The 25,803-nt window shown below is 39.5% G+C and overlaps 1 protein-coding gene across 1 annotated transcript; it reads left to right on the plus strand.

Moving 5' to 3' along the window:
- Window positions 1-1,649: 1,649 nt before the first annotated feature.
- gna12a (guanine nucleotide binding protein (G protein) alpha 12a) lies at window positions 1,650-25,803 on the plus strand. Its single transcript, XM_053339738.1, has 6 exons — window positions 1,650-2,248; window positions 7,733-7,951; window positions 19,957-20,007; window positions 20,096-20,296; window positions 20,617-20,823; window positions 22,149-25,803. Exons 1-6 carry the CDS (start codon window positions 1,931-1,933, stop codon window positions 22,308-22,310), a joined length of 1,158 nt encoding a protein of 385 aa, XP_053195713.1. The 5' UTR covers window positions 1,650-1,930; the 3' UTR covers window positions 22,311-25,803.

Genomic DNA, 25,803 nt, shown 5'->3' on the forward strand with positions numbered 1-25,803 from the left:
ATCAAGCTGGTACATTTTCAGTTTTTGCTCACATTGTCAGAAAGGTGATACTTGTACTTTATGTTAATCACTGAGGTCATGGTGTACTGTACTGCATTATATTGAAATGTGTTCCTAATGTTTTGTCCACTCCACTGATGTACAGACGAGTAACGAGTTAAAGGAAAAACTGGTACAGGTCTGAATGCTTGACACCTACAGTGAGGGGATCTAGTGGTGCTGTTATGCTGCGGGGGGGCATTTTAGTGGCATGGTTTGGGTCCACTTGTTCCCTTAGAGGGAACAGTCACTGAAAATCAATACAAAAGCACTTTTATCCTATGATGAAACATTTCTATCCTGATGTTGTCTCTTCCAGGATGATAATGCCCCCCATCAAAAGGGCAGGAGTGGTCACTGAATGATTTGATGAGTATGAAAATAATGTACATTGTATGCTATGACCTTCACAGTCACCAGATGTCGACTTCAATTAAACACCAGCACCGGCAGCGCTCTCCACCACCAAAATCAAAACACCAAATGAGTATGAATATCTTTTGTGGAAGAGTGATATTCAATCCTCCAGTAGAGTTCAAAGACTTGTTGAATCAATGCTAAGATGCACTGAAGCTGCTCTTGTGACATTTCTTTCATTTCTAACCTTTCTGTGTATGAGTACATAATGTTACCATTACAATTATTTTCCTATATTTTTACTACTGTGTTATTGCTTTTGTACTCCTACTTATTATTCATTGTTCTTCATTCTTCTTATTGACGCTCTCTTTGCTGCTGCAATAATGTACATTTCTCTATCGGGGGACTAATAAAGGAGTATCACAGAGCCTTCTCCCCAAAATCCCTCCGTGACTCTGGGACTCATCAAATTCAAATCACTTCTCAAGACTCATCTTTTCAATTCCGCTTTTAATGTTTGATTGTTTTGATGTTTTTCTTTTCTTTTTTTTTTGTTTTGTTTAAATATTTTATTTCTTCTTCTCTGTATTGCTTTCATTGACTGCATTTTCATTTATTCTCTACGGTTTTATTGTTTTAATTTGTCTTTGATTCTGTGAAGCGTCTTTGAGTATTGTTAAAAGCGCTCTATTTATGAAATGTATTATTATTCTTATCTTATCTTATGAGGGTGGCAAGATATCTGCTACACCCTCCACCACTGACAACAAACACAAACTGAAGATGTGTAAGCTTCATGAAAGTATAATTTATAGCAGAGTTGTTGTATTTGATGAATTTCCACTGCACAGGTGTTCCTAATAAATTACTCTCAGTGTTTGTTGTGTTGTCCTCTGGCGACCCCTGATGGTGAACCCCGGTGGAGCACCTTTGCCCTCCCACTCCTCTCCCTCTCCCTACTCCTCCTCCCTCTCCTCCCTCTCCTCCTCCTCCCCTCCCCTCAGCCTGTGACCGTCCCACCGCCGGCCGGAGGAGCTGCTCTCTCCCCGCTGCCCAACTTCACAAACCACTGGTTGTGTTTAGAAAGTCTGGAGGCTGTCCCGCTGTGTGAGTTATTACCGCAGTCCTCACAGCGCCTCTCTACTAGTGTTTTTGCCTTGGGTGGATACATTTATGGATTTATGATTAACTTATCTTCTATTTTCTGGACAGAAGAAGTTTAAACTTTTTTTTAAATTTTGAACTTTTTTTTTTTTTTTTGAAAGTTTGCTGGCATTGTTTCTCATCTCTGCACATCGATTTTGGTTGATGACGCGGTCTAACCAAGATGGACACGGGTTGTCTAATAGATAACAGCTTCACCCTCTCAGTCTAAATGTAGAGATTTTTTATTTTATTATTATTATTCTATTTATTCGGTGGATGTAAGCGCATGTGGATCCTATAATGAACATTTTCCCACTGAAGTTTCGGTGAACTTTCCTCCCCCTCTCCCTCCCTCCCTCCCTCAACCCCCCAAAAAAGACTCGCCATGTCGGGAGTGGTCCGCACCCTGAGCCGCTGCCTGCTCCCGGCCGAGGCCAGCAGGGACCCGGCCAGCAGCAAGGAGGGGAGCCGGGAGAGGGACGCAGCGCAGGAGCGGGAGGCACGGCGCAGGAGCCGGGAGATAGACGCGATGCTCGCCCGGGAGAGGAGAGCTGTCCGGCGGCTGGTGAAGATCCTTCTGCTCGGGGCCGGAGAAAGCGGAAAGTCCACATTCCTCAAACAGATGCGCATCATTAATGGACAAGAGTTTGATCAGAAAGCACTGCTGGATTTCCGGGACACTATCTATGATAATATACTGAAGGTAAGGACAGGAAATAAAGAGCTTGGGGGCCTTGAGGCAAACTTTATTGACTTGAGTCCAAAATTGAAACTTCCAGGTTTTCACTCAAGTGCTGTCTGTTCCTGTTTGGCTGGTTTTGTTTCTATTTTAAATTGATATTTTTGTTTGTTGAGTTGAAGTAATGATGCATGTCAATCCACATTAGATAATCAATGATGTGTGAGAAAGTGACTTTGGAGATCCAGGCTATCATCTAGACTAGAGATGAGACAGTTTATCCATTAGGAGATTGACAGTTAAAGTAATCTGCAATAAGTGTTAACTTCCTAAAGCAAAATCACCAATTTTGTAGGCCTACCAAAGTTCAATATCAATTTACTAGTTCCAGCTTCTTTCTCTTTTTAAATGTGGAGATTTGTAGCTTTTCTATTTTATGATTGGCAGCTGAATATTTTAGTGTTTCAGCCAAGCAACTTAATAATCAGATATCACCATGGGCTCTGAGATTACATTTTATAGACCAATGATTATCATTATGTCAAGAAAGCAGCTGATAAATAGTGGCCTTTATATTGACATTTTCATCCCACAATTGGGTTTCACAAACACACGCACACACATAGAGGTTTGTTGACATAGTACATATTTTTATCCTGAAGTGTGTGTGTGTGAGTGTCCCTTTGTTTGCTGTCATGGCCGGGCCTCCTTCACCAGCTAACAATACCAGACTATTCCTGAGGGATGAGCACATCCGCTCTGAGTGCCACACAGCTCAGACAAGGATGATAAGAGCCTCCACTTCTACAGCCAAGGCAGTACAATACCCCAATACCCCCCCCCCCCCCCCCTCCCCCCGAATACCAGCACACAGTGGCGGTCCTGTCACGGATCAGATCATGAATAGTATCCCCCTTCACACACACACAAGCGCACACACACACACACACATTTCACCTCCGTCCAACCTCCTGAAAACACATAATGCATGATGCGTGGGAGCGGAAAGAGAGTCAAACAATGCCCAATGCCACAAACTGTTCAAAATGTTGTTCTGATTATGAAGAGAGTCTTCTCTAATAAAGCATTTGCGTCTTTCCTGCCCAAGAGATATAAAGTAATACATTAATTCGAACCAGTTCACAGAAATATCAACATGACATTACATGTGCGTAATCCCTTGACCCACCCTGCCATTATTCATCTGCCCTGAAAACTCTTTGTCTTATGAAACAACATTATTAGTTAAATGGCTGCTAGTAACAGTTATTTTCACCTTTGATATGGATTATTCTGTTATTTAGCCTATAACCTGTTGGGAAATGATGAAAGATGTTCATTATAAGCTCCCAGAGCCCAATGTAGCATCTTCAAATTGCTTGTTTTGTCTGACCAGTGGCCCAAACCCAAAAAGTATTGAATTTACAAGAGAAAAGCAGCGAATATTTACATTTAAGAAGCTGGGACCATTGACTTTTAGCCATTTTTTTTCTTGCTAACTGACTTAAAAGATGATGTTCCCCTTTTTGTTTCCTCTAAAGTAGCTTAAAGGATGTTAAACTCATCTTATTCCACAATATCTGACAGTGTTATTCTTTAGCTGCTACAATTAGTTGATTAATCAATCAGTCAATTGATGGCAACTGCTTTAACTATCAAATAACTGTTTCAGTAATTGTTTACGCAGAAATTGCTTAAATTAGCTAGTTTCAGATTCAATGCTTATTTCTATAATGTGAAATAACAGGAATACAGGAATATATAGTAGCAAACAGTACAAACAAGGCCTGAAACTAACGATTATTTTCATTATCAGTTAATCGGTTGGTTATTTTCTCGATTAATGATTAGTCATTTGGTCTTTAGAAGAAGAACCTTAAGTGTCTTATTTTGTTTGACCGATAGTCCACAACCCAAAGATGTTTAGTTTACTGTCATGGATGACTTAAGAGAGCAAAAACATTATGAAAGAAGCTTGAACCAGAGATTTTTTGCACGTTTTCATAAAAAAATGACTTAAAACCATGAATCAGTTATCAAAATCAGTTGTGGTTAATTCACTGTTGATAGACTAATCAATTAATCAACTGTTGTGGCTGCAACCTCATAGGCAGTGAATTTGACATAAATCAATAGTGCACAATTAACACATACATTAAAACAAACCTCAATGGAAGTGAAAATGATTTGGTTCATGACACCATAAACTGAACATGATTGCTTCCACAAACCTGCAATATCTTGTCGAATTGAGACATCACCTGAACTGTGGTGTGTGTGTGGTTTTGGGTGGAGGAACGGACGGTCTCACCTGCTGGGAATATAATGATAGAGAAAGAGAAGCCAGCAGGAGCGGGAAGGAAGGAGGGATAACCCTGACAGGGGACACACAGGTGTGTAGGGCAATTAGGCTTATTTAAAATAAATACCTCGAAGCTGGAGCTCAGGTGTGGTTCCGCTCCTGAGTCTCAATAATTATAGCCCCAGTGGAAGATAAATCTCTGGTATAAGCCTCGTAAAAGTGGAATCTTTTATTTCACACATGTCAAAGTGAAACTGCTACAGTCCTTAACCTAAAGTACACATTTGATGAGAAAGTTTACATTTGCACCAATGAACGACTACCAGTTTACATGCTGCATCTCTTTAACAGAACAGAATATAAACAAGAACAGTAGCAACATTTTTTATTCATTTTTATTTGAGCACCTGATGGTTTTTCTTATCTCTGTTTTTCCTGAGTTTGTTTTATACCCTTCATTAAAGGTCAAATCACAGCTTTACAGTCGAGAAACTTGGTACTATATGTCTTAGTCATATTTCCGTTTGCAGATTTTTTAATAGTTACTGCTTATTTGTCACATCAGTGCATTAAATAGAGGAACTAGTTACTTACTTGTATGTTGTGTTGTGGCTGTTTTTCATGCCACTTGTATGGTGTAAGGGGATTTTTTTGTCTTTCCATCCTTTAACTGGTCTCTGTGGGCTCAGGAGGCAGGTGCTGTGTGGCAGGAGGAGGGCGGTGGAGTTCATGGGCGGGCAGCACTTATGCAGGAAGGGAAAGACAATAAAATCACACTGACAATATAATAATAAATGAAATGCCCCAGCCAGCTGCCACCCATGGCGACTGATAATGATGCCACTGACCATATCAGCAACTGTGAGAATAATTCAGTTCAGATGTCAGATATTTTATGTTTCCTGTGCCCCGTCCAGTCAGGTACTGAGAGGCTGTGGCTTGTAGGATAAATACCACATCTCTACAGCGGTAAAAGCTTTAACAGAAGGTAGAGTTGCAATGATTAGTCGATTGACAGGAAACTAAGCGCCAATTTTTGTGGAAAAAATGCAAAATTTCTTAAAGTGAATATTTTCTGGTTTCTTTCATTTTCTATGATTGAAAACTTCATATCTCTGTAATAAGACATTTTGGGTTTAATCTTGCATTTTAGGACACAGTAATTGTCTTTTTTTCAACATTTTCTGACGTTTTATAGATCAAATGACTAATGATTGGCCAAAAACAATAATCGAGTTGCAGCCCTAAAATTAGCACTGATATACAGCTGTTATCTTTATTACATCTGTATTACATCCTCAAATGTATGTTTTTTACACAATTAATGGACTGTCAAAATAGTTTCCAATTAGTTTCTCTCAATCGACTAACTTAATCAACTAATCGTTTCAGGCTAAGACCAAGAAAAGCAGCATGTTCTCATGTTTTAAAAACCTGGAGGAAGGCAGTTTTATTTTAGCTAAACCTGCTGTATTTGTCAAACAAACAGTTGGGTTCATGAGAGTTTACAATAAGCTCACAACAAAAATCAGTCCGGCTCAGTCAACATGGAGAATCGGCTGTTGTTGGGTACAAAAGATACACTGGTATTGTCCCCCAAATTTGGGCAAAATGAGGCTGCATTTCTTGGCTGCATTTGGAAGAGTCTCTGAAACGGGACAGGCTTCGTCAGCCTGTTATGGTTTTGTTTTGGGTCAGTGTCGAAATGCAATTTGGAGCATTCAGCTACTGAATTGGGACGTGCTGCACACATGAACTAACTGAAAACCAACAGCCGTGAAGATAGAGAGGCACAGGAAGAGAGACAGACAAGACTATTGATAATGTTCATGTTGGCTAACAGGCTGACAGACAGGCTGAAAAAATGACTGGATGTGAGTCAGAGCTCACTCACACTGACTTGCTGCTGCTGTTGTACAATCTGCATGTGTATTACATTATGGTTACACATCCTCCCAGTTCAATTCTGGGATGTCCTTGGTTGTTTAGAATTTGTCCTTATTAGTCATACCTCAAAACAAAAACAGCACCCGCTCTGAGAAAGGAAAAGTCTTGGATGGGATCACACTTAAAAACACATCACTTAGTCACATAGGGGCATCTCACACCACATGTATTTACTCATAGTTCCAGTAATAACCTGAATTTCTACTAACTCTGTCCTGGGAGAGGAATCTCTTTACATAGTCTCCTCTGAAGTTTATTCACTTCTTTTTTCTTGTGTGCTAAGATGTTTTTAGAGTATTTCCCTCTTCTTTGGGAGCTTTGGCCGGGAGCTTCTCATATTATGAGCCTGTTAAGCCCATTGAATATAATATTAAGCTGTACAAATAAACTTGACTGGACTTGACTACTGCACAAGAATCAGGTGGTTATGACTCACTGACAGACACACATCACACATGCAGTATACACACATCCCTGAACGTACTGTGACCTTTGAAACACTTTCGTAGTCATTGCTCACTGCTGAGTCTTATATGCTGTAAATCAATAAATCAGACAACAAAACCGACATGTTTTTTTTAACATACCCTAAAATTTGCTTCAGTTAAACACAAAAAGTAGAGGTTGAGGAAAAGTAAAGAATAACAAGTAACATAAGATTATGTCATAGTTGAAGTAGTAAGCCACAAATAAAAACTGTAATTAAAAAGACTTACAACCTGGCCGCAGAACACATCACTCACTGGTGTATAATAATATAATAATGGAAGGTTTGATTAAAAAAGAAAAAAAGGAGAAACAGATAAAACACTGAATAATTTTCATTGAATCTCATTCAGGAGGAGACCTCCCACACAGATCAGTCCACATGGTTCTCCTCAGAAAACCACCAGCAGCCACACATGCAGGAGTTTGACTGTGTGTGTGTCTGACTGTGTGTGTGTGTGTGTGTGTGTGTGTGTGCCTGACTGTGTGTGTGTGTGCGTGTGCGTGTTTGTGTGTGCGTGCATGCATGTGTGTGTGTCATAAACACATGTGCGCTGTTAAAGTTACTCCATGTTTACCAGAAACAGACTCATTGCTGACGTTTTTCCCAGGAGTAGCAAGCAGCACATGTATTATGATTTTTTTTCCTTTGTGCGGTCAGGAAACATTTGTACAATACTGCTGACATTAGAAACTGCAGCTGTTAGAGCACTTCACCACATTCAGGCATATACGTGTACTGATTGTGTCTACTGTCTTGTGTGTTTCTGCAGGGCATGCGTGTGCTGGTGGATGCCCGGGACAAGCTAGGCATCACCTGGCAGACCTGTGAGAACGAGAAACAGGGCATGCTGGTGATGTCGTGGGAGGGACGCGTGGGCGCCACGGGGGTCGAGCCCAGTGAGTTTCAGCTGTACGTGATGGCGCTGAGTGCACTCTGGGCAGACACCGGCATTCATGAGGCCTACGCACGACGCTCTGAGTTCCAACTGGTGAGTACGATAGACTCCCCCCGAACCACATCTCATGCTCCAACTGAAATTGAATCACCTTTTCTGAGTCTACTACAGCATACATATTATCTGCTATGTAATCGCTGTTCCTGTGTTCTCCATTGATTTGATTGTTCCCATTAGTTTTACATTATTTCAATTTAATACTGTTTCATCATCCACTTACGTAGCTGGAGTGCTTATTTGAAAAGCCAATTCAATATATGAATCATAGGCAGAGCAGGCAGTCACACTGAGCATGATTGCATCCTGCTATGCAATACAAGAGCCACAGACTCTGAACAAAAAAACAACATCAGCTTTCTTGCTAAAGTCTCCTTATCTAACTTACAAACATGAACACATGACTTGTCCTGTGCACCAAACAAACAATCAGGGGAAAGTGCACTGCTGACATCAACTACAGCACATTAAACACCACGTAAACATACATGAACATTTCACTTTGGACTTGTTAGATGCTGATTTGATTGTTGCTCTTCAAAATACCTGTTAGTAACACACCGTCCACGACTTGTAATGACAGCAGTTAGTTTACTTTGTTCTGTATGGCGTACAGAACTATTAAAATACATTTAAAAACATGTCGACATTATTTTTGACTGCAAAGAAAAATGATTAAATGTGCTTTCAGTTGGACTTTAAACTCACACGAGATATAATCGAGGAGTTGTCGATGTTTGGTGTCTCTTTTGTGTAGCATTTGTTCTTTTAGCAATTGATTTCCACTTGCTGTCACAGTAGCTGCATGTGATGTTAATGTCACAAGTTGGTTGGTGGTAAACTACTGGTTAAGTTGACAACTGATAAACTACTGAAAGCCTTGTTTGTTATTTGTCATTTTTCAGATTAGCTGAGTTACACTTCAATCTCACAATCTGTACTCTGTGGCAGCTGGAGAAGTATCCTCTGGTGTACAAGTATTTGTTGCTGGGAATCACCAGATTAGAGGATGGAGGAATGAGTAAATAGATGGATGGGTGACTGCGATAAGCTCTTTATGAGAGTTTAAAGGAGAATTTTGCACAAACATTTTTGCTCACTCCTATAATTATCAGGCTTACTCAGAGATGTTTATTGCAGGCAGGGGTCAAAACCAGGTAGGCAATTCAACAGGCAAAGGTACAATAATCAGCAGGCTAAACTCTAAGGTTGGGGAATTAAAACTGGTCATTCACAGGAAGATACTCAAGGAAATAAAACACTGTAACTCTGACTCAAAGGAAAAGACGACCTGGCACAGAAGGGAAGGGAAACACTGCTTAAATACACAAGGAGGGGGAAGACAATTAGACACAGGTGAAACACATTAGAGCAGGGAAAGCAATCACACAGGCATTACACAGGGTAAGACAAGGACTTCAAAATAAAACAGGAAGTGACACAACAAGAACAGAAAATCAACTAAAAACCCTGACACTAACAGACCCTGACAATAATGTGGAACGATGGAGGAAAAAATACATATGAAATCAAATTAACATTTAGGTTTCGAAATATGGGAGTTTTTTTTGGGCGAGTTGATGACAACTGTTACTGTAAGTATATTAAAACTTTTGCAAGTGAAAAGCCAATAAGTACCTTATTAAACCACCTCTTCAATAAGCATAAACATGTAGAAAAGCAATATTTTAACAGTTTAATCTGAGTTTGCCACACATCTTTATATTAGGCAAATTATGTTAATGTAGCTGCTGGCTGAGACAAACCAGCCCTCCTCTCTGCACCAGCAGTACCTGCAGACAGTGAATCACATTAGAGGGTGGAGGACAGGAGCACAGCTGTGCACACGCCCCTTGAATTAGGTTGTGGTGACAGATGGGTTTAAATTGTATGTTGTGTGTGGATCGTGTTTCATTGATGATCTGGCAACTAACATCAGACAAACAAATAAAACTATTCATGAAATGCCATCCAAATTACAGTTTCCTGTTAGAAACAACAGAATGGGAGCAGAAGAGGGGATGAAAATACGAGAGAAAAGGTCTGGTAGTGCTAGAGCTAACAATGATTTTCATTATATGCCTGTTATTTTCCCAGTTGATTGGTATATGAAATATCTGAAAACAATCAAATAATAAAAGATGAAAATTCACATAAACCTGATACTAGGAAACACTTTTTTTGCCTAACATTAACATAACTGGCAGTTCCCAATTATTATTCTTTCATTGCTGCAGCCCTAAACAAAAGAAACATGTATCAAACATCTAACATGAGGTAGACTAAGATATTTAATTAGAATGCTTAGCATGTCCGGCACGGTAATTTATAGTGAAAATCAAAGTAAACCACTAATCCTAACATAAATGTGGACATTAGAGTCCCGCCTTCAGTTCATTCATTGACCAGGAATCATGTTTAGTCACAGGTTACTCACCAGCTGACCTGATGTTTCTCATTAAATGTGGCACAGCAGCCAAAGAATATCCCATGAATGACCTATGACTGAGCAGAGCTTCACTTATCTGTTATAGTATGAAACTATAATGTACCTTTTATGTCTCAGTGTGGTCGCAAACAGCAGTCTCTTAAACATTCACTGTTTAAAAGTAGAAAGTCAACCTTTGTTCTTTATGTCGTAGAAAAGATGTAAAGACAAAAGAGCATTAAATATTGTTACTTGTTAAGCAGGTGTAGATACTGTACAATACAATCAGTAACAATTATGCAAATGTCCCAATTACAAAAATATAATTATACCACAGTGTCACAATGACATAACTATCACATTGAATTTAGAGCAAACATTGACCCGCTAGTGACACATAATGCCAAAGAAAAGAAGAGAAAGGTAGAAAAGTATAAATCTGCATGGTCAAAAGCACAGCCTGTTCTCAAAGAGCCAGTGATCGATGATACGCTCAAAACTTCAGAGGAAGTAACTGGATAATATCATGGATGTTTTCACCTGTCATCCAAAAAGAGGAAGTCATAGTGATGAAGCACCTACAGAGTGAAGCCTGTGGAAGGATTTAATGTTTAAGGGGGATTTGTGTGTGTGTGTGTGTGTGTGTGTGTCTGTGTGTGTCTGTGTGTGTGTGTGTGTAACTTACCTCTTTCATTTTTTTTCTTTTTGTGTGGAGACTTTCCAAAAGATGTAATTATTTTTCTCTTGACTGGAATTAGAGCTAGTGAAGTGGAGCCCCGTGGAGTTTCATCTGCCACGCTACACTGCACCAAGCACAATCTGAAATGGCTTGTAGATTGGAGTGTAATTCTTTTCCTCTTTAGTCCTAATATATTAAACGCACGCTGATCAAAACCAGTGGTTTTCACGCCTCACTGATGTGTGGATTTTTCTCTTTGTAGTGTGTAACTAGTCAAATTGAATAGATGGAAAATAGAGCGGTATATTTTTTATTGAAAATGCTGCAAGGAAGGCTAAAGGAGGGTTTCATTAAATGGCCCCTTCTCTTATCTAAATGCCAAAGATGGTTTATAACATTTTGTTTAATTTTAGTAGACTTGAAAGCCTTAAAATTACCACTGGGAGACATCACATTGTTACATTACAAACCTCTGCATCTTTTGAACTAAGTGTTTTGTTTCCATTGAGTAGTGGGAGGCAGAATTTAGACAATTTAATGTCAGATAGGACAATTTTGTATCATTTCTTTTGGGGATGACGGCTTCTCTCTGTTGTAGTGCCAATTTGTAACTTAGGTCAGCAAGACAAGTAGCCTGAGTAAACCCATGCTCTCATCCCAGCGAGATTCTACCTCGCTCTGAAAATTAGCATGGCCACCTAAACAAAATTTTCGCCTGAGATAGGGAACCAATCATAGAACAGGGAGGCGGGCTCAAGGCGATGACGACTGTAAGCGACTCCAGCATGGCGGCCGCGGAGGTGCAACAACCGTTCAAAGCAGCAGTAGATTGTGTGCTAAATAAATTGGAAGCCAAGTTCACTTTAAAAATAGAACAAAAACTTGTGCTATATGATTTCCTTCATAAATATGCAGGCTCATACAGGCTCTGAATACGTAATCGTGTATCGTTGATATGATTGGCTGTAAGTTTGTCCAGTAGCGTACTGAAGCATTTGAAGCATATTCAAATACGAGGAAATGAACAGCTCCTCGCCAGACCCTACCTCAATTTCACATGAGATTGAGACGCGGTCTGGTGTTAGCCAGGCTACAAGACAAGCATATTTGATGTCTACATTTTATTTTTTAAACCTGTTTTAATCAATATTTTTATATTAACATTAAATCAAAGTACAGTGTGCATGTGAAAGGGACAACCCATAGAGAATAATCACTAATTCTGCAGTTCCTCTGTGCTCTACAAAGCGTCTTCTGGCTCGTTGGTTTAGTTTTCCAGCCCGCAGCTTTAATGTTTTGGTTCTTGTTGTCATCGTCATAGCTCTACAAACCCAGTGTACAATACCCGTCCAGCGCCAAACTGCAACAAAGTTGGTGATAAGAACGGTGAAATTATTCATCAGGTTGATTAAAACACAACTCCAAATTAATCTATTTGTTGTTTTTTCATGTTCTTGTGTAACTGATCCCTTATAAGCTGATAATATGTCAATGTTTTGTGACCAGCTTGTTGCAAAATATCAATCAATTAAAGCAGCTGTCAATAGTTGTGTTTACTTATTCCCTATGCAAGTTCAAAGTCAAAGAAAGAGTGAGATAATATAGAGATACACTGTCTGTATATTGAGTTTTTAGACCATCTCAAGTCTCAAAGTTCATCTTTTCTCTGCCGTCTGAAGTGAGAGAACTAAGAAAACAAAAGCAGCTAATTTATGTAGCTGAAGAGTTTATGAACCACTTGGTTCAACACGTAGCTCTACAACACTGTCAACTGATATGCTGTGAAGAGTCAGACAGACGGTTAATGACACTTAGGGGTTTGAGAAGAATGTCATGAATGATCACTAACCATATTATCCACATGGCGACTGTCTCCCAGCATCGGCACCACCAGCTGTTTTTGTTGTTAGTGTATAATGTTTGTTGTGGCAGCCAGTTTGTTTGTATTTTATTGCAAGTGACGCTGCAGTTATGATGTCTGCTCAGAAGCTCAGAGTGTGACCTTTTACCTTGTTACACATTTATCAGTGACAAAACAAATCTGGAGTCAGACAGAAGCCACTTCCGTCTCTCTCTCACTCAGCATACTGTATGTGTGTGTGTGCACGTACATGTGTGTGCGTGTGTGTGTGTGTGTGTGTGTGTGTGTGTGTGCACGTACACATGTGTGTGTGTGTGTGTGTGCGTGCATTTGTGTGTGTGTGTGTGTGTGTTTGAGATGTCAGTGCACAGCTTTGGGTCAGACTGCCTTGTCTTATCTGGAGTCCATGTATGATAAAGCTAGTATGCAACAGCTGCACAGGCCTGCAGACATCACTCTGGCTTAAAGGATAAGACTGGTTATGTTATATATTTTTCTTTTTCTTAGCAGATCCCATGAAAAGACAAACAGCAACAATAAATTGAACTAACAGCTCTTGTCTGTTTTGCCAAAATAGCCTATTAGCTGATTCCTCTGTGCCATAGAGCTCCATTGTTAAAACTATTAAAAACACATGAGCCACATGTTTCACTGTGTTCTTTCCTTTCCTTTTTCGAGTTGATTTCTGTTAAAAATTGTCCACAACAAATGCACATTAATGCAATTTACTTTTATTTGAGTAACATTTGTTAAAAAACTACAATAAACAATTGTTAGAGCAAAGTATTTAGCCTTTTTTAAAGCTGCTATAATTGATATTTTATTTAAACAATAAAACCGAATGAATGTGTGTATGTGTAAAGTGTTGCTAATAGCGATTAACACAGAGAGGTTTGTGCTAGCATCTTTTTAACTCTGTTTTAAAGGCCTACAACTTTATTGTGTCGATTAAGTCTCACTGCTCTCATCATTTTACAGCTGTTTTCAGCACGCTAGCCGTACGCTACCTGCCCAGCACCAAACAGCAGAGAGACAAAGTTAGCAACAAGATAGTGAGCATAGCGGAGCATTTAGCTTCTAAAGAGCCACATATCTCCTTCAGGAGTTGGAGGAGACCAAAATAGATGAACAAGTTTGCCATATCAACTGAACATGTGGCCAAACAATCAGTTATTACAGGTTTAAAACTGCATTAACTGATTATTTTGGGGGCAGCCGTGAACAAGCTGCGAACACAACACTGCAATATCATCACATTTTATGTTGAGATGTCGAAACTAAGTTATGTTGCTTATTTAAACATCCTGCAGTTATGGCGCAACATTATCATTCATTTGGAGTGATTTAGTGGTTTCTGTTCCCCTTTATGAATATAAGTCACTCTCTTTTAGCTCTGCTTTTGGTCTCTATCAACTCCTGAGGAAAATATCTGGATCTTTAGCTGCTAAATGCTCCACTATGTTCACCAACTAGTTGCTAACTGTGTCTGTTTAGTATTTGTTGCTAAGCAGGTAGTGTACTGTGGGGTTTTTTCTGTAAACAACTGTCTGCTGCTTCTGAGAGTGAACCAGAACAGCAAAGTTGAAACTTGCTAAAAAACGTGACCAGACGGACCCAAGACGGATCAAAACACGGGTTGCTTTGGGTCTTTTTCTAAGATTTGTTGACAAAAAGGAAAATATAGAATTACACCAGTCTTATCCTTTCAGTGTAAGAAAAACCAAAATGTCTACTGCGGAGTAAATGTGCTGAGTTAGATACTCTCCACCCGCCTCTCTCTCTCCACTCTCTGAGAGGTTTTCCGGGGATACCACAGTCAGCTTTTCCCAGGCACGGCTGGAGCGGGGCCACAGGCAGACAGGGAGAGAGAGGAAAGAGAGATAGAGAGTGAGAGAATCTGATGAGAGGGAGACAGAAAGGGAGTGGAAAGTAGAGAAGAGCAGGCAGGGGGATGGGGAGGCTGCAGGAGAGAGAGAGAGAGCGAGAGAGAGAGAGGGGGAGAAAACAGAGTGAAGGAGATAGTGAGAGAAAAACAAACCCAATGTGAGCACATGCAAGGATTTTGTTTACTTGCAGTCTTCTCTATGTTCCCAACCACACCCAGATAACACACAGTTTGATATAGGATATAAACACCAAAATCTCCTTTGCTTGACCAAAACAGGGCTGTATGTCACGCTGGGACTGTAAACGGGTGCTGTTGTCTTTAGGTGTGAGCACAGCGTGAGCACAGGAGGTATGAGTTTAGACTATATACAGTATGTGTGTTGTAGGGGAACTTTGAAGCCTCATACAGATGTACAGATGCTATAAATAGTGAAGTACATGTGCACACACACACACACACACACACACACACACACACACACACACACACTCTGTATGGTTGACTAAATGAGATTTCAACCTGGAAGTCCCTGTGCAGCTGTGTCAGAGTTGTTCTATGTATGTAACTGTTTCTTGCCATGTCCCCTTCTTGCTATCATCTTTCTTTCCTACTATTTGGTTGTGATTTAAGAGTTAAATGAATGTCTAGTTTATTGGACCTTGAGTCGCCACAACAAAGTTTCTTATCAAGCTCACAGTGTGATAAGAAAAGTGGGCAGCCAGACGATCAGATGATTTTATTTCAATGTGAAACTGAAAGTGAGCTCATCTGAAATGTTGGGTAAAAAAACCCCTCGCTGTAAGACCATAGTACAGTAGGTCAAAGTTGAGGCAGGAAATCAGCCTCTGAACTGTGACAGATGTTTATAAAAGACGATTTGGGTCATTATTTCACTTTTCGCCTTTGTTTTATCTTGTAATAAGTCAATCTGACTCCCGAGTGTTGTGTAAAGAGGCGTTTTCTGTTATTTTTCTGTTATTTATATACTCCTCTAATTCAATGTGAAGACACAAGAGATAAAAAACTCCATGATAAATAGATTAGAATCAAAGCTTAATGAATCAAGACATTTAATGAAGGCTGCTTTACTCAAATATTACACCATAACACCTAAATCCTAAATCCTAGTATATCGAAAATGAATCTTTGGGCTTTGGACAGTCGTGCAGACAAAACACTTAACATGACTCCTGCTCAAACAATGATATTATATAACATTCGTGTGGGTGGTTTGTACTTATTCAGATTGACAGTCTAATGATAGAAGATGTATGTGTAACAGCCTCCTGAGGCAGACTTGTTATTGGGCTGTATAAATAGAAACTGACTTGAATTGACGTTGATCAGACACAAGACAATGAAAGAAATGTAGTGATGGGGAGGGATATAATGTCCGTATCCTTTCTAACAAATCAAGTTGTGAGACTCTCCTTATCAATGATATTTATCTTCATATGCGTCCATATGTGTGTTGGAGCTGCTCAGCTGCTAATGACTCCAAATATTCTTTGAGGCAGATATCTTCTATATAACAGCCTTTTTTTGTGTGTGTTTTCCAGATCATTAAGCTTGTTTGTTTCACTGCCAGAAATGCAGCTATAATAAGGCGCTATGTTTGCTTTGACTTTACATTCTCAAGTTGTTTCCCAAGTAAGAACATGATGGTGGACAATAAGGAATGTGCAAAAAATAAGTCGTGATGTGCATTTTTCACTATTTTGTGGCATTTTAATAGAATAAATAGTATCAACTGTGAATTCATATATCATCGTAGCTTTTAGGAAAAGCAATGCATCGGTCAGACAATAGTGTCACACCCAGTGGCATACACATTGCAAAAGTGGCCACATATACCTGTCCACACACACATTCTCTCTCTCTCACACACACACACACACACACACACACACACACTGCAGAATGTGAGCCTATTCAGGTCTTTGCTGTAATAAAGCCCCTAATCTGCCCATACACGCCATGAATGGAGACATTCCTCCCGCCTTACTCAACAACACACACTCACACACACAAATCCAGACACACACACACACTCACACACACACACACACACAGTTGTATTTCCCAGTTTTACTACCTATAGCTTTACTGCATTACAACATAGTAAAACTCATCATCGAGCTAATAAAATTTTGATTTTTGGTTTTAATGCTCTCATAGCATCACTGATCAGGCTGTTTCATTTCTGCTGATGGCTGTTAAAGTGTCTGTGGAAATGATCAGTGTGTGTGTATATGTGTGTGTGCGTTCACGTATATATGTGTGTGTGTGTTCGTTCACGTGTATGTCTGTGTCCCTGTCTGTGTTTGCGTATCCCTTCATCTCTGGGAATTCCCCTCTCCGTGCTTTTCCCTCCGACCTGCCCCTCCTATTCTCCATGTCCCGCTGAACCAATCAGGGCCCCCCGGCTTTGTGTTTCCTATTGCTGTGACATTGTAGGTCAGCAGCGGAGTCACAGGGTCACATCTCACCCGCACAGGGGTCACGTTTCCTGGTTGTTACGCGACATGTCGGGGCTGACAGAGATGAATTAAGCAGCTACATGAAGAGATTCTGTTGGGTCAGTGGGACAGAAGCTGAACATGTGCAAAGTTGGGGGGGGGGGGGGAACGCTGCTCTTGACAGGTTTTGGGAATTATTTGGAAGGTTTACAGAGGAATAATGCTATATTGTAGTATGGACCAAGTGTGTCTGCTTTTGTGTGTGTGTGTGTGTGTGTGTGTGTCTGTGTGATGGGAGAGCTAAAATGACTTTGTAACTCAGTTCAGTCTGACTCGCTAATCCCTCCCTCCCCCATGTCTCTCCCCACTGTTTTCACACACACAGCTGTTTCCTGTTGAATGTGTGTGTGTTTAAGAGAGAGAGGGAGGAAGAAGAAGAACAGAGGTTCAGTTTTAAACTATTGTCGGGAATCATGGGAACTATTTTTTATTTTTGAGTTTGGATTTGAACATCACAAGACTACTGTTTCATGCATTTTTTATGCCATATGTCCAACGTGTTTATATTGAAGTTGTGGTTTCTTCAGGTTTTTTGCACATTTACAACAAACCACATACTGTATACTTACCACCACAAAAGATCCTTTTTTACACAACGTGCTGATGTGCTTTATAAACCTGAATCCACTCATCTCCATTCATTTCCCTGCAGTATGACAATCAATTAGGAGGCTCTTAAAACTAGCCTGGGCTGTGAAATCCATTACAGCGAAGGTCAGACTGCATTTACAGAAATTAATACAGACCGGATTACACAACTCAAGTTTCAAGAGTCAGTTAATTGATTTTCATACTGTACGGAAACGTATAGTCGACTCGACTGCTGCCTCGAATGGCAAGAGAGAAAACATAGAGTAGACATCTAAAACGTGTGAATTACAACATACATCGATCGAACCGAAATGCGCCGAGTCTGTTCCAGCCTGGTTCACTTCATGTTGACAGCTAGGAGATAAAATCAATCAGTGCATGGTGTCTAATTGTTAGAACTGTTTGCCTTGTGATATCATGTGTGTATCCAAATCCTGATGTCTTCTATTGTGTCGTAGAGCTTCACTGTTATCCAAAAAAAACACAACCTAAAGGTCAAACCTGACATGTTACTTATACTATGATTCAATCCCACATACACCATGCTGCTGCTATAAATAGTCATCACTGTAGTGCACTAATTGTGTATTAAATGAGTCTGTGGCTGTAAATAGTCCCCCAAAAAATGCACTTTTTGCTCTTCTTTGAGTTATGTTTGCACAGCTGTTGTAGGACATGTATGTTAAAATAATCTACAGAATATTTATAGCCGGGTTTTTTAAAAAGATTTACTCACTTGGGGCTGAGTGTTACAGACAGGAGAGAGAACTAACAGTCGTATCTTTCCGTGGGGTTTATTAGCGATAACAACAAATGAGAATATAATGTACTTTCATCTTTGAGCTGACTTTAAACATTTTCGATTTTTCTCTTCGCTTTAGTCTTTAACTAGCTTTCTCTTAGTCATCTTCACTCTGAAGCACTACTGCACTTCTTTTAAGATAGTCTTTTATATTATAAGTCTTTCATATTTTATGTGATTTTATACATTCTCTTTATTCTATGTTTTAACTACTTTAATTTACTACTTTTTTACTATTTTTAGTAAGTTATATTTGTGTCCTTTTCATGTGAAGGACTTTGAACAGCATTTCTTTTATGAAAGTTTCTATACTAATAAAGTTATTATAATTATTATAATTATACATAACTTCTGTTGCATCTGTCTGTCAGTCCTGGAATAGCTATCCCTCCGTGCTCTTCCTTCCTCCTTCATTCCTTATCTGAGCTGAGGGTCTAAAGATAAAGCCACTTATATGTTGTTCAGATTGAAAAGCCCCTTGAGGAAAATTGTGATATATTGCGATATAATAAATAAGATTAAGGAGAAATAATACTTAAATTAACTCTCCAGAAATGGTAACACTACGCCATGAGTGACAAGTATTTTATAATGATGTTCATCAGGTTTCAGGTCAGCTCCACAGTTCACTTGAAGTTCATCTGAGTCTATGAATTTTAACTGATCTCCACTTCTCCCTGCGGTTTTTGTTTCCCTCATTTTTCCATACACCATCTCATCCAAATTGCATTTCTGTTTTGATACAGAAACACACACATTTTTGGTTATCTGATGTTTTTCTTCTCTGTATTTTTATTGCTCCATTCCAAACATGGGGATACAAATATGATTCATTTATAACCCAGCACGTCCTGTTAGTCACTTCAGTTCACAATGTAATAATACATTCATAGTGCTGCACTATTGGTCAATCTCCTCCATAAAAGTAGCTGTTCTTTCTCACTGCTGCTGTACTTAGATGTATTTTAAGCCTGAGTAAATGTTTTGTAAAAATGTGATGGGACAAATATGACTGTGGTGGATCACATGGATCTTGTCCTTTGTTGCAGTTTGGGAGAAAGCATCGATTGATGTATTATTAAATCAATAACCACAGTGTGACAGCTTCCATGGGAATGAAATAAGGAAGAAATACAAGAAATTAAATTGTTTCAGTAATCAGATTACAGTCTTTAACTTGATAATATTTATCTTATAATTCTGGTAATCTCTAATAGGATGACTCAGTTCTATTTTGTGGTTGTAATGGATTCTTTTCTTTTCCTGTCTGCAGAGTGAGTCGGTTAAATACTTCCTGGATAACTTGGATCGCATAGGTCAACTGGTGAGTCACAAAGACTAGTTCACTTAAAATAAACATTGTATTTCTTCACCTCGTCCAAATTGTTAAAAAAAACATCCTCCCCTTTCAGAACTACATCCCAAGCAAGCAGGATATTCTGTTCGCGAGGAAGGCGACAAAGGGGATCGTGGAGCACGACTTTGTCATCAAGAAGATTCCTTTCAAGATGGTGGATGTTGGAGGTCAGCGGTCCCAGAGGCAGAAGTGGTTCCAGTGTTTCGATGGGATCACGTCGATACTCTTCATGGTTTCATCATCCGAGTATGATCAGGTACTTACACATTCAAGACACACTTCTGATCATGAAAATGCTGATCTGGTGATGTTTTGAGATTAGTCTGATCATTATACCCTTAACTTTTTGAATTACGAAATGGACCAGAAACATCAGAGAGATGCAACATTTGAGGTTTACACAAAGCTTTCTTTGTGGCTGGTTGCGCAAACTTGATTGTTCCTTCAGCTGTGGCTCCAGTTCAAATAAACAGTCATATGATGACAACTGAATCCTTAATTGGTGTGCAGATAAAACCTGAAAAAACCCAAGGATTTAGTGTGTGTGTGTGTATATGTGTGTGTGTGTATTTCCAGGTCTTGATGGAGGACCGCAGGACAAACCGTCTGGTTGAGAGTATGAATATCTTCGAGACGATTGTAAACAACAAGCTCTTCCTCAACGTGTCCATCATCCTCTTCCTCAACAAAACAGACCTGCTAGTGGAAAAGATTCGAATAGCAGACATCCGCAAGCACTTCCCTGAGTTCAGAGGAGACCCGCGCCGGCTAGAGGACGTACAGGTACAACACACACAAACACACACACAGACACACACACACACACACACACACACACACACACACACAAACAGAGGTTTTAATGTCAGCATTATGAGGCTGCTACAAGTTCATTTGTTGAATGTTTTTAAAGGCTTCATTATGCTTCAGCATTTTATTTGAAGCATACTGAGGCCTTTAAAAAGAACTCCTTCCTGAACTGGAGAGCCTTGTCCAACAATTTTTGTAATTTTCTGAAACTGAATATTCAAAAAACCACAAGCGATTAGCCAGGTGTGCAGAGGTGAAGACGGGGTTTGAACTTCTTTCTCCAGCTCTTTTCTTTTGTTCATGTATACAAAGTACATACAGAACCTTTAATTCCTTTGAGGAGAGAAAGTCAATTATCACAACATCTTCAACTCTGGTGATGCTTACCCCGGTCTAGTTTTCACATATATGAACCCAGTTTTATTTTATCCACTGACACAAAAGTCATATTATCCTGAATGTAAGAAGAAACTGTGCTTGAAAAAACAGGGGTCACATTATAGAAACTAAAAAGTTGACAGTTACAACATCACATATTCATTGTGTCTTGTTTTTTCGTAGCTCTATCAGGTTGTGACCAAACTCAAATTATGAGCATTATTTATTTGCAGATAATATTTTTAAGTCTTTTTTTTTTTTTTTTTTTTGCCTTAACACGAGTACAGTACAGTCCACTTTTTGCCCTTTTGAGTCAGCCACGTCCATGTGAGGAAGCCTCTCTAAAGCCTGGCATCTGAAGTTCACTCAGAGATTAGAGATGGTAAAGCAAGAATTGGAAAATACAGTCAAACCTTTTATGACAACGATTAAATGCTCATCAGCAGACCATACATGAGCACATCGTCATATATTCTTTTTTTAAAAAGAAGGGAGGAAACTGGTACTGAGAGCGGGTCATGCCAGGGTGGTGAGTTCCTTTAAGTCAGTTTATAGGGAGTCTTAGAAGTAAGGCCTGAGCAATACTGGAGTTTTGGGGCCGATGCAGAGGGCAATGATATTAGGGAGTAAAAGAAAATTAAAAAAATTCTGATATATTGATATATCAGCCGATAATTTTGTATACAGGATAAATACATAAACACATAACCTTTGCAAGCTGCCATGAATTGCTTGTGGAAAACTACCAGACAAAAGGTTTTATGGATGGGGATTAAAAAAAGAAAAAGTAGCACAAGTCTAAAACTGTTTCAAATGTATTTTAACTAAAACAAAAGGGGATGGGTGGTCATCTTATTATCAGGGGTTGTCTTACAGTATATTGCACACAGACTCTTACTGTCCCACCTCTCCTCTTTTAGGCATTCCTGGTGCAGTCGTTCAGCCGCAAGAGGAGAAACCGAGGGAAGCCGCTGTTCCACCACTTCACAACTGCAGTGGACACAGAAAATATCCGCTTTGTCTTCCACGCCGTGAAGGACACCATCCTGCAGGAAAACCTCAAAGATATCATGCTGCAGTGACCTTCACGCTGCAGACGACGACTTCTCTGACTTTTAAACTGTGAAACCAGCCATGAATGATCCAGGTCGGTGAAGGCCTGGGTGCATTTTAACACTGACCTGTGGAGCAGTCAGTTGACCCACCGAGTGGATCTAACTGAACTTTGAACTCTGAACCTGTGGAGCCATGACTTTGGACCAGTTGGCCCCTGTTGGCCCCCCTGTGGAAACTGCAAGGGTCTACAAGGACAAGACCCTGCATTTAACCTGTATAAATGTGTGTTGCTGGAAAGACAGTCACATTCTTCTACTTCTTCTTGTACAACTCTCGCCTTCGTGCACAGGTTAAGAAATGTTTAAAAAAGGAAAAAAGAAAAAAAAAATAGAGAAAAGCACCCACTACATGACACAGGCACTGAAAGTGTTATTTTCTTTGATGTATATAAGACTAATGACAACCCTGTCACTAAACCAAGTCAGACTGCTGCCGGCTGAAATCCAGTAAGTTCAAACTGCGAAAGCAAGAAGCAGGAGGGAAAGGGAGGGAAAGAGAGGGAAAAGAAAGAAAGTTTAGAGAGAGCTGAAGAATGTCTTGTCCTAATATACACGTGACAGAGGAAGAGGGGTGAGGGTTTGGGCCCGTACTGGTCATATGCTGTGTTATGTGATAAGGTTGCACAAGTGTTCCTGTCAATGAACTTTAACAGAGGAAAGATATTATCTCTCTTATACTCCTCGTTCTCTCCTGTACTGTCTTCTCTCTGTTTCTCTCTCCTCCTTCCCTGCTTGTATTTATTCTCCTTATCCCACCATCATAGGAGAGATGAACAGCTGCAGATAGTAAGACTTATCCTCTCCTCTCCTTCCCGGCACAATTGAGAGATTGTTCTTCTCTCTCTCTCCGGCAGAAACAGTTAAACGGTTAAATTAGAGACTCTTCTTGGGTTAAGGAAAAAACGCACATGCAGAAATACACACAGTTCCTGGTGTTGCATGAATTATGGTTCATCTCTCTCCTTATGCCTTTCTTCTCTTCTCACCAACATCCCAGTAGATGAACCACAATAACCCAGACTTAACCTGAAGCATATTATATGTGTCCCTTTTACAAGAAGGCTTAGGCATATGGTTACACTGTTTGGTCCTGCTCTTTTGTCATGTGAACGTGAAGGGAACAGCAGAGAATGACAGGGTGAACTGTATATGACCTTATTCCCATGTTGCTGGCAGCCATTTTGGACTTTTGTAGCAGTCAGGGTGGGACGGGTGGGCACAAAACAGCAACAAGTGATGGAAATAATCCACACTGAGCAAAAACAAGAGTGAAGTTAGCAAACGTATACCAGTGTTGGTGATGCTTCATTTTATAGGTCTGTAAAAAAAAAAAGTTTCTTTAATTACAGAGAAAGTATGAATTTAATTGAAATATCCACTTCATTAAAACTCAAATTCATGAGTAAATAATCATTCATTATTCATTATTTGGACATTTAATTCTCTGGATAAATTGAATTACTCGCCTAAAGACAAATTTCCCATTATGCATATTCACAGTCGACTTGCTGCGCTTTGACTGAAAACTCCAGCAAGGTTAAACTAGCAAATAATTAATAATGTTTACTAATTTAGGACATTACAGACTCATAAAATAAAGCATTACCCAAGTTGTCTGGTATTTTCTATTTGAGGACACTTCTGACCAACACCAAGCAATACAATAGACTATATAGACAATAAATGATCCCCCATGAATCATTTTAACTTTGTTGTAGACAAAAAAACCCAAAACTGATTAATGGATGAGTCGATCCATCCAAAATGCATCAACTCTTAGTCAGTTTATTGTTTATAAGTCATCAAGCAAACACTCAATATTTCCAGCTTCTCAAATGGGCTCAACTTGCTGGTTTTCTGTATGTTTGGTTATAAAATGTTTGAATTTTGGACTGTTGGTCAGACAAAGATAGTAATTTGAAGATGTCATTTTGGGTTCTGAGGCATTGTGTTCACTATTTTTGGAAAATTTAAAGCTGCACTAATTGATATATTTATTATTAACTATGGCAAAAAATGACATTGTATTGTAGCAGAGTCCCTTGTAGTGATTATTGGAGAATTATGACCCAAATATGCAATTACCCTCAGCTCTATGGAGCATTTTAGCATTTTTCAGCTTGTTGTTTCCATTTGTAGCAGGCAGCTGTTTTCAGCAACAGAAAAAAACCCTTATAAACGCACTGTATACTACCTGTCCAGCCCCAAGCAACAGACCGTTAGCAGCTTGCTAATGTAGTGGAGCATTTAGCAGCTAAAGAGTCAGATAGTCCCCTCAGGAGTTGGGAGAGATCAAACCTAAAAACTCAAAGGAGAGTTAATATTTGACATATGTTCACCAGGTGGCCAAAAGCTGTTAGATGTGTAAATAAATGACTGGTTACTAACACATTCATTGATAATACGTCAATGTTTTACAGCCTGTTACCCCCTAATTATCAGAAAATCAATAAGGTTGAAAGACCAAATGACCTATGAATCAATCAAACAATAAACCACTGATTAGTCACTATTGAAAGCACTATATATGCCTGTTTCACCAGTGGCAGTTAACTGGTAATGTTGCATCAAGTAATGTTGCTATGGTGACTTGCAGTTAAATATTTCTTATGCACTGATTTAGATCTGTGGTAAACTGTTCACCAGAGCTATGTTTGAGGTTTCCTGCTACATGACTTTAATGGATAACTGCAAGCACATCAAAAATGTGTATTTTGAACCCCTATTGTTGAACTTTTGAACTCTTATAATCAGTTTCTCTCTGATATGTGTATGAATCTATGAAATGAGATTTGATTCCCGGCATTCACATGATGTAGATTTTGGTACGCGGCACTAGGACACAGCTGCTCTTCCCACCCTGAGTATTAAGTCCAAATGGCCTCAAGAGGAATGAGGCTAGTCATAAGCACTTCCACACACCTTATTATAATACTGTATTAAACTGTGTAATTTATATGTGTTTGTGTGTGTTTGCATAGTGACATTTTTGTGCATGTTCATACGTCCTGTACATAGAATACTGTAAGTGTTTGACCAACACTGTGTGTGAAAACCTTACCATACAAACACCACTCTGTCTAACAGTATCACTGTAACTGTAACGTTGCTGTAGCATTTTTGTCGTTATCACTAACCTACCTTTTCCACTCACATGAGTTTTTCTACACGTCGTCATTGCACTGGATGTGTCTGCGAGAAAAAAAAACGACCAGCAAAGGAAAACGTCTGAAGGAAAAAACGAATTTAAAAAAAAAAAATGAAACAAACAAACAGACGGCAGACTTTGAAAGGCGAGCAGGATGGAGGCAGAGGATGAAGAGAGCGAGGGAGGTCTCTCACTCGCTTTACCCGTTTGGTCTGGTCTTTTTTTTTTTTTTTTTTTGGGTCTGCTTTTGTTTTTTTGTTTCCCAGTGCCTTGGCTCTGTGCTCTGTGGTGAAATACACTGCCGTTTGCTGA

Source organism: Scomber japonicus, chromosome 2, assembly GCF_027409825.1.
Source record: "Scomber japonicus isolate fScoJap1 chromosome 2, fScoJap1.pri, whole genome shotgun sequence".
In the NCBI taxonomy this organism is placed as follows: Eukaryota; Metazoa; Chordata; class Actinopteri; order Scombriformes; family Scombridae; genus Scomber; species Scomber japonicus.